Source organism: Camarhynchus parvulus, chromosome 8 (genome assembly GCF_901933205.1).
Source record: "Camarhynchus parvulus chromosome 8, STF_HiC, whole genome shotgun sequence".
Classification (NCBI taxonomy): Eukaryota; Metazoa; Chordata; class Aves; order Passeriformes; family Thraupidae; genus Camarhynchus; species Camarhynchus parvulus.
Window position 1 is genome coordinate 11,004,916 of NC_044578.1, and position 15,484 is coordinate 11,020,399.

At 57.8% G+C, this 15,484-nt stretch overlaps 1 protein-coding gene across 2 annotated transcripts; it reads right to left on the reverse strand.

Annotated features, from left to right (window-relative positions):
* Positions 1–928: 928 nt before the first annotated feature.
* TIE1 (tyrosine kinase with immunoglobulin like and EGF like domains 1) lies at positions 929–14,112 on the reverse strand. 2 transcript variants are annotated; one of them, XM_030953806.1, is made up of 23 exons: positions 13,537–14,112; positions 12,784–13,071; positions 9,339–9,449; positions 9,077–9,232; positions 8,855–8,986; positions 8,426–8,566; positions 8,093–8,221; positions 7,565–7,710; positions 7,277–7,421; positions 6,863–7,021; positions 6,550–6,687; positions 6,149–6,439; positions 4,859–5,149; positions 4,012–4,325; positions 3,700–3,910; positions 3,437–3,547; positions 3,140–3,330; positions 2,900–3,013; positions 2,665–2,735; positions 2,373–2,413; positions 2,154–2,250; positions 1,806–1,905; positions 929–1,649 (listed from the first exon to the last, which is right to left on the reverse strand). In XM_030953806.1, the coding sequence occupies exons 1-23, from the start codon at positions 13,580–13,582 to the stop codon at positions 1,578–1,580; spliced, it is 3,495 nt and encodes a 1,164-aa protein (XP_030809666.1). In that variant the 5' UTR covers positions 13,583–14,112; the 3' UTR covers positions 929–1,577. The 2 variants fall into 2 exon arrangements, with proteins under 2 accessions (XP_030809666.1, XP_030809667.1); XM_030953807.1 differs by having other exon boundaries at positions 930–1,649; positions 4,132–4,325.
* Between the last annotated feature and the right edge of the window lie 1,372 nt (positions 14,113–15,484).

Consider the following 15,484-nt stretch of genomic DNA (forward strand, 5'->3'; position numbering starts at 1 on the left):
GTAGGAAGAAAAACAACCCCCAAGAAACTGGGGAGGCCCCTGTGTGGGGCAGGGCAGGCTGTTGGGGCTGCTGCCACACGGGAGCATGGGATGTGGCACAGCTGATCTGCCTCCATGGTGTCCTGTGCCGCCCAGCACTGGTGTACTCCAGGTGTGCTCTGCCAGCAGCACCATCTCTGTGGCTGTGCTGGGAGCAGAGCTGCAGGCACAGGGGGCAAAGCCCTCAGAGGTGCTAGTGCTGGTGGTGCAGGAGCAGGGCCACCACAGTGAGGTCCCACAGTCATGCTCAACCTCCTGCCAGTCCATTACTTCTGGTGCTGGAGGGTCTCCCACCCTGCCAGGGCACAGCACTATTGCACCAGCCAGGGCACAAGGAGCCACTTGCACATGTGTCTCCTGTGCACCAAGGCCAGGTTTGCTTCTCCAAGCCCAGCAGCTGAGGACAGCATTAGAGGCACTGAGAGAAGCGCAGTGCCAGCCCCAACTTGCCAGACAAATTTTGTCAAAAAAAGAAGACCTAGGTGTGAGCAGGACTGGTGACACTGCCCCAGACAGTGTCCCCAGCTGGGAGCAGAGGGGATGCAGAAGAAGTGGCACATGTCAGGCTGTTTGTGAGGGTCAGTCCCCATCACTGATTCACTGGGGACCTCAGAGATGGGGCAGAGCTGCAGTTCACACCAAAGAGCACAGGACCCAACTGGAGGAGCAGGGCCATCCCTTTAAAGACCAGCCAGCTGACGGGAAGCTGCAGGAAAAATTTTTAAGCATGCAAGAGGCAGCTGGGCATAGGAAGGACATAGTCTGTTCTGCATATCTGTTTGGGGACAAGACCAAGCCTTAAATTGTGTGTGTGGGAAAAGATCCCAGTTGGATTCTAAGAAAACCCATCTCCATGCCATGACGAGACCCAGGACTTGTCTGGGAATGCTGGGACATTCCTGGGGATTATCACAGGACCCCAGTGGGAACAGGATTCTGAGGAGTGCCCACCACAGCAGCAGATCCTGTTCCCCAGTGCTGTCAGTGGGGCAGAGGTGGGTCCCCACCAACACTCCTCTGGACCCAGCTGTTGTATGATCTTTATTGTCCATAAGGCAGAGCTGACATCTCCAAAGGGCCACTGCAGAGCTGGAGGCTGTGCACAGCCAACATTGTCCTTTTGCACCCACCAGGGTGGCCCCATCCCATGCCAGCAGTGCTGCTCACAACCCCTGGCACCATTTCAGGCCCAGAGCATGCTGAGGGCTTCAGCTGTATTGCTGCTTCCTCCTCTTGCCCAAAGCTTGAGCATTTGTGTCCGTGGGCATAGGCAGTACCCTGGCTCCTGAGGGAGGCCCTCTCCTGCCTGCTCTGCTGCCAGCACCCTGCTGCTGCTTGTCCTTGGGGGCCACCCCAGTGTGTCCCAACAGTGTGGGGCTCTCAGTGGCTGGCACCATGCCAGGGAGGAGACGGCACAGTCCTGCTGCAGGGAAGGCACTCTTGGGAAGGGCACTGCCATTTGGCTGCTTGGCCCTGGAGAGGACGAGCAGCCCCTTGTCCCCACAGCACTGTTCCAGCAGGCTGGGGCCAGCGCAGCCTCACGCCTCCTCGGCAGTGGCATCAATCCCCGCGTAGGTGAAGTTCTCGAACAGGGCCATGTTCACATAGGCCTGTGGGGGAACCCCAGTTAGGAGCCAGTTGTGAGCATGTCCACATGTACCTCCCGTCCCCACTAGCATGCTCACGGGCACTGTGCCCTGTTATCTCCCTGCACCCAAAAAGTGATGGTGGGGTTAACCCCCATACATGGTTCTGCTACCACTCACCTTCCTGGCCTCCAGCATGCGGATGAGCTGCATGGAGATCTGGGCGAAGGGAGGGCGCTCGTAGGGGCGGTCCCGCCAGCACTGCCGCATCAGCTCGTACCTGGGGGCGGAGAGTCGTGGGTGGCTCAGTGAGCACGGGAGGAGAGGGGACGGAAAAGCTCCTTGTGGGAGATGGGGGAAGCAGGCAGGAAACTAAAGCCAAGGAAAGGTGTTTGGGTGTGGGACTCCATCCCATTCCTCAGCCACAATGCACAGGCAACCAGGCAGAAGCTACTGAAAGTCGGTGGGAGCCCTGTGGGGCAGTGGGGTTACGTGGTGCCACCACCAGCCCAGACTCCGTCCACTTACACCTCGTCGTCGCAGTTACGTGGCTTCTCCATGCGGTATCCCTGCGGCAGCTTCTCATAGAGCTCGGCACACGTCATCCCGCAGTACGGTGTCCCCCCTGCAGCCAGAGACACCCAGGGGCTGAGGAGGTGACAGTCCCTAGGGTGTTCCCCCCAGGGCCCCAGGATAACCAGACCTACAGGGACCTGAGGGAAGGCAGGGGACAGGGAAGAGCCTTACCCAAGCTGACAATCTCCCAGAGCAGGACACCGAATGACCACCTGAAAGGGGAGGAGCCGAGGCTGAGACAGAGTGCCCAGCTGTGCCCCGCTGATGGGCACAGGGCAAAGCCCAGGGTGGAACAGGCAGCCAGGGCTTGGGCTGAGCCAATAGCTCCTCAGGAAGATGCACCAGCATCACCTCCTGCCCTTGCAGCACCCAGAGCAATAGCATTGCCTCTGTGACTGCACCAGAGGGGGTGGAGGAGGCCACAGCTGTGCCCCAGCCTGGTGCCCCTGCCTGCAGCACTTACACATCGCTCTTGGTGGTGTACACGCTGTAGTTGAGGGACTCGATGGCCATCCAGCGAACTGGCAAGCGGCCCTGGGGAAAGAGAGAGCCACCATCAGGGCTGGAGGGGTGCCTCTTGGGGGGAAGACAACTGTGATCCAGCCAGTCTTGCCATGGTGGGTCGGTCACACTGATGGTGGGCATCCTGCCCACCACACTGGTGCAGGCCCCATGGGGATGTTTCACGCCTGGCTCACCATTGTCTTCTTCACATAGACCTCCTCCCCTCTGGAGAGGCCAAAGTCAGCAATTTTGGAGGCCAGGTTTTCTCCCACTAGAATGTTTCTTGCTGCCAGGTCCCTGTGAATGAACTGAAAGGGAAGAGCAGTTAGCAGGAGCTACATTCTCCCTCTGGCTGGTCCCAGGGACCTCATGCCTCGATGGGAACCCCACAGGCCTCAGGGAGAGAGTGATCTGAGGGGCTTGCTGGGATGTACCTGCTTCTCACTCAGGTACTGCATCCCCTTGGCCACGTCTGAAGCAAACTGGAGGAGCTGCTGGGATGTGAGGGTGGAGGCGGTGCCATGCTCCTTGGCAAAGGCTGGGTCTGTCTCCAAGACTCGGCTTTTGCGGAGGAAGTCAAGGAGGTTTCCATATGGAGCATACTCAATGGCGATGTACAGGTAGCCTGGGGGGCAGGAGGAGGTTGGGCTACTGGGGCTCTCCCCAGCAGAAAGGAATAGAGGAATCAAGAGCAGAGGTTGTGGGGCAGGGTAGAATGGGACAGCCCTCACCCTTGTTCTCACAGGCACCCAGTAAGTTGATGATGTTGGGGTGATGGCCCAGTTTGCACAGCACCTCCAGCTCCCCAGCAAAGTCCCGATGGTCATTCTCTGAAGCAAACTCTGGAAGAAAAGAAGGGATGAACACCTCAGGCTACAACAGAGACCTTTCCTCTGCCTCTCTGCAAATGACTCCTGATGCTCCCCAGCACAAGCATGGCCCAGGACACAGCTGCAGCAGTCAGCCCACCCTGCCTGCCTCCCCCAGCACTCACCTTTCAGCATCTTGATAGCTGCATTCATTTTCAGGCCGTCCTTTTTGATCATGGCCCTGATTACCTGCCCAAAATTGCCCTCCCCAATCATGTCCTCAAACTTGATGTCTTCCCACTCCAGGATGGGGTAGCTGAGGGGCTCAGGCTGCGGCTTGGGCCGGCGTGTGAGGGTCAGGGTCCCCGAGTTGAACTGTAGGATGGTCTCTTCCCCCTGGCAGATGGAAGCAGGTGAGGTTAGAGGCACTGGGCACCTGCCCGCCCATGCGGCAGTCCCAGCAGGACAGGAGTCATGGGCAAGGGTGGGCTCCGCACCCTCTCCGTGTGGCAGTGAGGTCTGGCTGCATCCGGGCTGGAGGCTATGGAACGTGACCTGGATCGGGCTGGGACCTGGGGAGCAGGGGACACGGTCCTGGCGGGGCAGGCGGCACTCACCGAGCCAGACTGGTACGTAAAGGTGCGGCGACGGTGGAAAAAATTCTTCTTGATGAGGAAAAGTGCCAGGAGAGCAAAGAGGATGGTGAAGCAAGTGACGGACACAGAGCCAACAATGGCCAAGAGCAGCTGCTGGTCTGTTCCCGCCTGCTCAGTGCCCTGGCTGCCCAGGCTGGGCGGCACGCTCAGCACTCCTGCCAAAAGGAGGGATGGAGGGTTGTCGTCCATGGTCAAGCCCTGCCTGGCCTGCACTAGTGGCCAACCACCATGACAGCAGCCCTCTCCCAGCACCAAGATCCCCAGTGAAGATACCATAATCACATAATCTGAGCTCCTGGTGCCACAGTGGCACAGAGGGGAAAGTGTCACAGCCCAGCTCCTGACACTCTGAACCACTGGTTTCTGGACCTCCAACCAGCTTTGGGTCAAGCCATTATCTCCCCTCATGCTGGCTCTGGTCTGCTCCCCAACCCCTTGATTCACACCCCGCGCTGCCCAAGGCAGAGTCACTCTGTAGGTGCTATGATGTCATCATGCCACCCCTGCCCCTGTAGGATGAGGAGGAGCAGGTTTTCTTAAGACATCAAGAGTTTTGATCTTGGGCTGCTGCTTCAGAGCCACGCTCAGAGGTTGCCACAAGCACCCCAATCGTTCTTTGCTGACCAGAATCTGAGCCCAAGCTGCAGCAGAGCTGTGAGCCCCCTGCCTGCTGAGACACCCCTCTCACCGTCCCCGAGGGTCTTGGCTTTCACGGGCAGGCTCCATTCCCCTGGCACATGGGAGTTGGCACGGACACGGAACTGGTAGCTGGTGCTGGAATTGAGGCCCCCAACGATCTTGGTGGTCTCGGCGCCACTGTCAGTGTCAATCCACTGGGGTTCACTGGTGCCTCCCACCTGCTGCAGCTCCACGATGTACTTGGTGATGCCCCCGTTGGGGTACTCGGGCACCTGCCAGGAGAGCCTGACCGCGGTGTCGGACACGGGCTCTGCCGAGAGCAGCTGCGGGGAGGAGGGCCCTGGGACCAAGAGAGATGAGTGTCAGGCCCAGAACAGGGCTCCTCGTGCTGCTGGGGCTCAGTGCTGCTGTTAGGATTGGACCCTGTGGATGGCAATGGCAACCAGAGCCAGGTCAGCTTTGAGGGATCTTCAGGGACCTCTGGCCCCTGCTTGGAGGTGGAGGTGCTTTCCAAGTACCACAGTGAAGCAGAACTGTACTCCCATATGTTCCAGCCGCACCAGCCACACCATCTGAGGTCTAAATGCCTGTATATTGACTAGCTCTTGTGACATTTTATTTCTTCAGGCCTCCGTCACATACTGCCTGCCCACCACCTCCTCTGAGCCCCCTCCTGCCTGCCCACATCCCTAACCCCAAATTTCCAAATCATACAAAGCTCTCACAAGCAGAGAGCAGAGGAAACCTGTCATCCCTCAAGCCTGATGTCTATCAGTCCTCTCAATGTGTACTGTATGGTGCCAAGCCCCCCCCAAGGCCTCATGCATGCCTTTCCCCTTGGCTGCCAGAAAGCTTGGTCAGGCTGGTGCTCCATCTCTGCATGGTCTTCCACCTACTCCAGGAGCTGTGTGTGTGTGTGCCCACAGGTGGGACTGCAGGGCTCTCCAGGCCCTAGAGACAACACAGCAAAATTACCTGGCAGCAGGGTTAAAGCAAACCAAAAGGGAAATATTTTTTCATGCAGAGTATAATTATATAGAGGAACTAGTTGCTACAGGATATTGTAAAGGCTGCAAGTATAGACATGTTTGAGCAGGGTGTAGAGAACAGATCTGTTTGTAAGCATCACTCATAATGACCTGAATGTCACATTCAGCTTAGGATGCTTCTCAGCTCCTTGGTGCTGGAGACTGCAGGGTCTAGTGAGGAAAGGAGGGCCCATTTTCCCCAAACAGCTGGGATAAGGAGCAGCCAGACCTGGGGATGGCTGCTGTTACAATTATAACTGATTTATCATTGTAATTACCTGTTACAGTTCCCAGCATTCCGCTGGACCCACCTTTACTGTTGATCATGACCTTGTAGGGGTCAGAAGGTGGCCCCAGGCTGGTGCAGTGGTACACCAGCACCTCTAGCCTGTACTCCTTGTTAAACTCCAAGCCCCCGATGCGGGCAGAGAGCACAGAGATGGACGTGATGTTTTTCTCAGAGACCAACCGCCTTGCAGAGTCAAAGAGGTGGACAATGAACCCATGTGCTGGCTCATGGTTGCTTGGCAACTTCCAGTTGATATGAAGCATATTTTTCTCTTCTACGGACCAGCCTTCAATCACAGGTTTGACTGTGGGCTCTGCAAACAAAAGGCAGCAAAATCCCATGGCACATCAGCTGTGAGACCTTTCAGGCTCTGTGCTGTGCAGGGTCAGGGTCAGGGTCAGGGTCAAGGAGATGGAGGCTCACCAAGGCAGTCAGTCACCATGATGGCTTCGGGACCCTTTCTGCCCTCCCCACCAGCCCCTGGCCGGCTCAGCTGCGCCTTGACGATGTAGGCGGTGACTGGCCGGAGGTTCATGAGGGTGATGTTCTCGCTGTTGTCGACTGTTGGCCAAGAAAACATGTCAAAACCATGCCTATCATCCACAGCCTGCCCTGCCACCGGCATCCTCCTCAGCATCACCACAGGGGGCTTGGTATGGAGACATTTGCCCACCCCAGACCTCACCCTCTCACACACAGGCTTCTATCTGTGTCCCCTAGCCCTGCAGGCACATACCCACAATGGATGACCATGCTGAATTGTCATCCTTGGGCTTGTAGAAGAGCTTGATGGAGGTGATGGGTCCGTCACCAGAGAAGCTGTCCACAGGTGACACCACGAGCTGGCGACTCTGCTTGGCCAACAGCCGGGGGGCGCTCAAGGGCACTGGTGGCACTTGGGGGGAAGAAGGGAATGACACTGGTGGGACTGGGAAGCAACAAGGAACAGAGCACAGATACATCTGCCACCTCTTGGCTCCTTCCAGCTTTGTCAGGAGAGTCTTTTATAATCACCCAAATCTGTCTGCTGGCACTGTAGCTGACGATGGGAGGCACCCAGTCAGGCGCAGGGGTGGTATTGCCACACCATGCTGACAGCCTCCCCCAGCAACCCTGGCTTGTCCTGCCCATGCCGCCACACTTTTCTCACCTCGGATATTGACCTTGACTTTCCGGCTGTCCTGGCCCCCGGTCGTGGAGACCCTGCACTCCCAGAGCCCCGTGTCCGCCTTTGTCAGGTGCCGCACCTCAAACTCGCAGGTTATCTGCTTCGGCTCGATGATGGTTTTGATGACCTGTGGCACAGAGGGTGCTGTCAGCCCCTCCACTCTGCCCCTGACTCAGCCCCCATGAGTCTGAAGCTGCCCAGCAGCTGCAGGTACTCTTGAGGGAGCTGTCAGCATGGAGGTGGTGATGGGGCAAGGGCACGGGGCAGTACCTTGAGCACAGTGCCGTCAGCCTTGCGCAGCTCCACGCTGTCCCTGGTGGGCAGTGGGTTGCCAATGGCCACGCAGCTGATGATGGGCTCTGAGCCCAGGTTGAACTCCAGCTCTGAGGCCAGCTGGATGATCTGGGGGAACCGGTCTGGTACACAGAAATCAACATTAGGGCTGGCCCTGCTCCTCCCCTACAAGAAAGCCTGGCACCTTTTCTTGGAACCAGATGCGGCCAGACTGTGGTGCCAAGGGAAAGGTGATGGATGCTGTGGTCCAGCTCTGATCCCCACCCCACATGCTGGGCTCAGCAACAATTTCAGCACAGATAATGCTGGGATCCAGACCAGATGTTGCCCTTGCAATGTCCTGGTTTCTACAGACTTGGAGTCTAATTCCGCAGCCGAGGGGTCCTGCTCAACCAGCTGGTGAGACCAATGGCCAAGGGCCCTCCCAGCCACTGATGAGGAAGGAGCCAGCACCCACAAGAAGGTGGGGGATGGAAACCTGCCACAGCCCTGTGCCAATCTCACCTGACTTCTCACAGTGCTGCCCATGCCAACCTGCGGGGCAGACACAGCCACTGAAGCGGTTACAGCTGCCTCCATTTTGGCAGGTGCACTCCAGGGCACAGTCAGGGCCGTAGAATCCTGAGGGACAGGCTGTGGGAAGAGAAGAGCTCACTGCTACCCCTGGCCATGGCACAGGACCACAGAGACAGCAAGCAGCTGATGCAGGCAGCAGTACTGCTCAGCCTGTGCTGACCCTCGGATGTAGAGAGTGTTGCGGAGGTACTGCTGGAGAGCAGCCAGGCCCTGGAGGAAGCCCGGCTGGGTGAGAGCTGATGGACACCTATGTCTCTGTACCTTGGTCGCAGCGGGAGCCACTCCAGCCCGAGGCACAGGAGCAGCCATAGGGGTCAAGAAGGCAGAAGCTCAGCCCCCGGCAGCCCTGGGCTCTCTGGCACGTCTCCTGGCAGTTGCGGCCAAACTGGCCTTCCTGGCAGGCTGGAAAAAGAAGCATGGTCTGCCCTCACCCACCATTCATCCATGCACTTACTGCTGGTGCATGGCACAGAGCTGGCTCGGGTGCCCAAGCCCCATATCACCACCTCGAGGAGACATGGGACCCATGTGGCTGGTCCAGCCCCGGCCCAGAAACAGAGGGCACTGAGGGTGGGGGGGTGCTGGGGATGAACACGGCATTCCAGGACACAGTGCTCAGGTCTAGGGGTGCAAGAGAGCCCCCACATATGCTCTGGGCACAGCACCCAGTGCTGCGCAGGCGGAACCCACCTCTCTCACAGCGGGTGCCCATGAAGCCTGGAGGGCAGATGCATTCACCAACGTGGTCGTGGCAGATGCCGCCGTTCAGACAGTCGGGACAGTCCTTGTCACAGGATGGTCCCCATTTCTTCGCAGGGCAGGCTGCAGAGAAAGCAGAGAGGGCCAGAGTGCCACCTGCCACAGGGCAGGGTACGGCTGTCCCCAGTCCCAGGCAGCCAGGGCCCTGCTCACCTCTCACGATGAGGCGGTAGAAGGCACTCCACAGAGGGCTGTCCCCCATGAACGTGGCACTGTAGACACCGTTTTCGCTGACACTGACATTGGGGAGTGTCAGGACTACGTGGTCATCCTGCACCTCACCCCGGTCTGTGGTTTGGTAGTAGGTGCCTGCAAGGGGACAGAGGGTTATCTGTGACCTCCTGTGCCCCAGGGCCAGTGCCAGGCACCAGCTGGGAGCAGCTGCAGCCTTGTGTCTGCTCTTGGAACTACTTACCATTTCTTTTCCACATAACATCTGTCTCCTTCCTCTTGAGGATCCTGGCAGAGAAGGTCGCCACCTCGGCAACATTCACAGACTGTGTGGCCTTCACTGGGAAAAGGTGGGCTGCAGAGGAGGAGGAGGCACAGATTGCACAGCAGTTACTCCCCGAGGACGCTCACACCCGAGGGCAGTGCTGACACCTGGTCACACCAGGACACACCCTGGCATGTTTCTACTGGAATGTCATGACACATCTCCCTGTCTGCTCCATGTTGGACCCAGGACCCCCTAAGCCTCTGCAGGAACTGGGTTCCCTTCCTGGCCCCTTCAGCCCCTTCAGGCATACACTAAGGAATGGGATTTGGCACCCTGCCCTCTGACCAGCCCACCATCTGCACAGGACGCTGGTGGCAGCAGTCTGGGGAGGTGACATTTGGAACAAGTGTGCATGGTGCACCCCGCCTGCTGGTGAGGTGTGGAGTGCTGCAGGCAGGGAAAGCAGGGCAGGGGAGGGGAATTAAGTGTGCAGGAGGCTGCACTCCAGCCCCCAGGACCAGCAGCCCTGTCATGGCTCTTTTCCTGATTCCCCAGGTGCTGGGGTTTGCAGCAGCAATGAACTCCTGGAGTATTAATGTGAGTCAGCCAGACCCCAGCCTGAGCACAAACAGGGCTATAAATACTTTAAGGCCTGGGAAACCAAGCCCTGGGCGTGCCAGGACAGACACAAAGGAGGACACAGGCGGCTGCTGGCTTTTGGAGCCTGGCAGTACTCCAGCTTGCACACACTAAAAGGAGCCACACCAGGCTGGAGCTAAAACACATCCAGCCCTGTGTCCTGCCCCTCTGAGGCCAAGGGCCAGGAGGAAGCAGCACATGCTGCAGACGCCCAGGGAAGGGCACCGCAGGTCACACTTGGGAGTCATTTCCCAGAATCGCCTCCCCATCTATCCCTCTAGTTGGGATCTTTCTTCCATGGACTTTGAAGCCCTCAGTGGTGGGCTCACAGATATGCCCTCACTCTGTTTCAATCCACCTCACTCCCTGGAATGAAAGGCAACAGTTCCCTGGGGACCCCCAAACACAACGCTTTGCATTTGTGCACACCCAGTTACCTGTTACTCCATCACTGAAGCCCTCCCAGACTACATCTCTCCCCTCTCTGTCACTCCATAGTGCATTCATCATCTCCCCAGGCAGCTCAGGGACAGCAGGCAGCATGGCTGCTTGTTCAGCTCTGCACCCACAGCTGGTGACACACATCCATGCAAAGCCATGCCAGTGGGAACTCCCTTGTGTGACAAGAACTGCTCCTATTCCTACTCTCCCTTTTTTTAGTCAGTTATTTACCCATGCAAAGATCACTCCTGCCACCCCCTGGGTGCAAAGTTTCTCTCAAAGAACCTCTGAAAGGGAGTTTTCCCAGTTTTCTCCAGGAATTTGAGCAGAGAGTATCAGTTTTTCATAGCATCCTCACTGCTGCCATCCCAGAGACCCTACCACTGCAAACTCTTTCTCAGGGACCACACCACCACATATTCTGCTCTTTATTACAGCTTGTGCTATTTTTCCAGGTTCTGACTTGAGTTTTCAGGCCTGTAACTCCCTACCCAGAAGTTTTAGGAAAGTCTGGTTTCCCAAGGGCAGCAACACAGCCTTGCTCACCACACACCCAGCCTGGTGATGCTGTGCTGCTCCATTCTGCTATTTATCACCTGTCTCCTGCTAACAACAGTGGCATTTTAGACAGATCCTCCAGAAAATTTTCCCAACCTTTCCGTTGTACACACAGATACAAAAATTTTTAAAATGTTGGTTTTCTGCAGTTGTTTTTCTGGGTGTCTTTCTGCTCTGGAAAGTGTAAAAGATAGTTTATTGACAGATTTTAACACTTCTGAAATTGCTTCTCAGGATCTCTTTGGTTTGCTTTACTTTGTTTTTTCAGTAATGCTTCCAAAATTTATCAAACTTCCTAAGTTCTTCTCCATGCATGACCTTTTGAGAGCTGCCAGCTTTCCTCTAACAGCATTCCCCACCCACTGTTTAATCACCCTGGCCTGTTTTGGTGTTCTCTCAGGCTAAACAGGAGAGATGGCACACACCAAGCCACTTCAGTGGGTTCTGTATCCAGCTCTCCTGCAATCATGTAAATTTTTTGCTTACTAATTCCTTTATTTTTTTACCTTCTCCTCTAAACAGAGCAATAGAAGCTTCTTAGAAACTTGCGAAAGAGACACTTTTTGGTGCTTTTAACTCCCACAGGGGCTCCTCCAAAGCACTATTTCAGCCTGGCTAAGTGGACCCAGGAGTGGGGGCTGACTGAGAACACCCCACTGCCCCAAGGATGGAGCCCCAGCGTCATCACCTCCACCCATGATTTATAAACAAAGACATCTAGGGGTGCAGAAATCCCTCTGGGCTCCTCACCCCATGCTGCTGGTCATGTCTCCCACATTGTCTCCGTTGGCCTCTGCTCCATTCCTCAGTGCCACCCTGCTTGCTCAGACAATCCAGCTCTGTTTCCAACAGGACCACTGCCATTTTCAGCTTGAACCTCTTTACAAGGACAAAAGCTGAGTCCTGCTCCCTGGGGAATGCTTAGGCCACACCAGCAGCCTCTGTGCCCCAGCTTGGAGACACTCAATCTCCTTGCTGAAGCTGGGTCTTAACACGGACAGGGAAACTTGTATCCCCTCCTCCTATTCTGAGCAAAAGGACAACTGTTTTAGCTAGACTTTCTTAAAAAGAGCTAGAAAGCATTCTGAGGCAAATATCACAGAAAATTTCAGCCCTAATAGTTTTGCAAAGTCTCAAGCACAGGGAGGGGAGGTTGGAAGGGTAGTGTGGGAGTGTGCTGCCCCAGGTGGTGTCCCTGCTGCTGGTCAGCCCAGGGAGGCCCTTTGGATTCTTATGGCCCAAAATAGGAGCAGGAGACAAGCCCAGCACTGCTCTTGGCTACAGTGCAGTCTGGCAGTGCCTCTCAGCCAGCCCCACTGCTGGAACAGTGATGTGCAGCCCCGGGATGGTGTTTGTCCAGCACCTGGGGAGGCTGCCAAAGATCTGCCCCAGCACTACCTCCTCCCCTTGAGCCTGTGGCGGGGTCATGGACTGGCATAGCTCCAAAGGGCTACCCCCTGCTCTGGTTAATGATTTCCAGACTTCACAGCCTCCTCCAAGGGCACTCAACTTCCTCTTGGACCTTGCCCTTCTCCCAAGCCCTATTATAAATACAGACACCTCCTCCATGGTGCTGGACCATGCTCCTCCAGCTGAACATCCCTTCCACCTCCCTTCCATCTCCCCGCCACTGGGGCTGGTGGACCCCAAACCTAGCTTATGGGTCACCACTGTCCCCCCACGTCCCTGCCTGGTGCTGGGATTGTGCAGCACAGGACAGGCAGGTCCCCTGTGCACCCAACTGGCAGGCAGGAGCCTCCTGCTGCCCCCAGAAGGCACTCACCATTGTGGCTGTTGTGCACATAGACCACCTGGGCCTGCTCGGTCGGGGTGCGCCCCAGGCAGTAGAGGATCCCCACCAGGTCAGCCTTGGAGAAGCCCCTGGCCTGGACTTGGTTGCTGCGGTTGCGGTAGTTTTGGAAGCCCATTTTGGGGTGAGTCATCACGATCTTGTTCTCCCGCTCGATCTGCAAGTAGCTCACATCGTGCTCCCCCACGACGCAGGAGAGGAAGAAGTCGGAGTGGGACAGGCTCTGCACGTTGGCGACCAGGGTGATGTCCAGGATGGCCCCTGGGGTGAGGGAGCACAAGGGTGCATCACAGCTGGGCAAGAGCATGGCCACACCAGCCCTGCCTCGGGGCCAGATCCTGTCACCCAGATGTCTCCCCCCTTCCAGGACATTTTTGCTACCCCCAGCCCAGAAGGCACAGCCAAGGCAAAGCAAGATGCATTGCAGACACATTGGGATGACATGGTGAGCATTTCTGCTCTCCTTTTGGAGACGCCAGCTGGATCAGCTCCCCAGCATGAGCCAAGCATGCATCAGAATGTGATTCTTGGGCTGCCTCTCCTTCCATGTCAGAGAGAGACAGCCAGGGCCCTCGGAGAGCTCCAAACGGCTGATCACAAAGGGACATTTCCTCCCTCCCAACCCTGCTCTGATGGCGCCACTGAGCTTCCACAGCTGCCTCTTCCCACCAAGCCACCCTGAGTCAGGGGCTGCTCACTTAAGTCAGATGAAAAGGAGCAATTTACCTGCCAGATGTGGGAAGAGAAGTAGAAGATAAAGCTGGAGTCCCATGTCCTTGGAGCTTGTTCCAAATCTGGCAGAGGTCAGAAAATCCCCAGCATTTCCTGGCTACGGGGCTCAGAGCTGGAGGCTGTGGCTGCCTAGGAGCCCCACGTGAGCAGCAGCTCAGGTCCGCTGCTCCCTGCCCACGTCCCCCATCTCTTCTCCGTGCTGTTGCTTGACTTCCAGGGCAGCTGGGACCACCTCTTGTGGCGCATAGCCTGGACACGGACTGAGAGATGCCCCCGTTTCTCTGGCTCCGTGGCCAGCCAGATGCTCAGGAACAGGGCTTGCTGGCCAAGGGGCCCCGGGGCTCCCCTGCCTGGTGGCAGCTCTTCCAGGGAAAGGCACCCGCCCACCCCTCCAGCGCTAGGGCTGCGTGCTCAGGGTTCCCTGAGCCATGCTGAGCCCCTAGCCTGGGCAGGAGGTATCCCGACCCTGCTTTTCGTCCAATGTTCAGAGCGCCTCATGCCCCAGCCCGCCCGGACAGCGGCATCCCCATCCCCTCGTTGCAGCCCCGTGGCTGATGGCTGTGGGAAGGGCTCTCTGGAGCAGGGAAAGGAAAGGGGCCAAGGGGCCGTGGCTGGCGGCGGCGGCGGAGCCAAATCCTGTTTCCCATGCGGCGTTTCCTGCTCTCCACCCATTGTTTGGAGACGGCCCTGACTCCAGGAGCCGTCGGGAGCAGCCCTGCACAGGCTGTCCCCCGGGGAGCGGCGTGCGGCGGGGCTGAGGCCGCGCACACCTCGGGGCGCCTCAGCCTCCCGCCGCCACGAGCCGGGGTGCGAGGCACGGCCCCCGCCGGGCTCCGGGGTGCGAGGCACGGCCCAGCCGGGCTCCGGGGTGTGAGGCACGGCCCCCGCCGGGCTCCGGGGTGCAGGCACGGCCCAGCCGGGCTCCGGGGTGAGGCACTGCCCCAGACGGGCTCGGGGCGCAAGGCACGGCCCCCCGGGCTCCGGGGAGCGAGGCACGGCCCCGCCGGGTTCGGGGTGCGAGGCACGGCCCCGCCGAGCTCGGGGTGCGAGGCACGGCCCAACCGGGTTCTGGGGAGTGAGGCACGGCCCACCGGGGCTCCGTGTGGTGCCAGGGCTTGACTCGTCCTGCAGGGCCCATCGGGGGACACTGTCCGGCTTCAAAGGGGCTGAGTGGGAGCACGGGCAGGGCGCCAACAAACTGCCCAGCTCACACGGGAGGGTGGCCACTGCCCAAGGAGAAAACCTTGTGGTTTGTGGTAAACATGTCTGGGGGGAAGGGGAAGCAGGAGAAAGCCTGGCTTTCCCTAAGTGCTTTCCCATGCACAGTGCTGGCATGGGCACAGCACAGCACGGCCTTGCTACAGCCTAGCCCCAGAGTGTCTCACTCCCAGCATGGAGGCTGTGCCAGCCACCAGCAGGCTCCAGGCTCTTTGCCTGGCAAACAAAAAGCGTTCCCCAGGAAATCACCATAAGCTCCACGCACCAAACTTCACACTGCTTCACAAATCAAACTGTTCCCATGTGAAAAGCCAGGGCTGCCAGGGAGTGAGTCTCATGTTTTGATGTGTCCTGGGCCCATGCTGTATCCGCCCAAAAATCTAAAGCACACATGGAGAGGAAAGGGAAATCCATTCATCGCTTCCGACTATTTACAGAGTGCTCTGGGGCTGCGCGGTGCCCATGGCACGCTGAGGGAGGGATGGCAGTGAGCAGGGGCTCCCACAGTGCAGCTGCCTGGCCACCCCGTGGCAGGGAGCGGGGAGAGGATCTGAAAAAGGTGGATACTAGGTGCAGCTGCCCTAATTTGCCTGGAAAATGAAGCTGGCTGTAGGGGCCAGTCAGGCTCAGAGCTGTGTGCTTACATGTGCAACTCATTCTGTGCTTCCCTGGCAGCTGTGAGGGAGCGCATCACACAGAGCCTGAGTTAGAGTGTGCTCTGTGA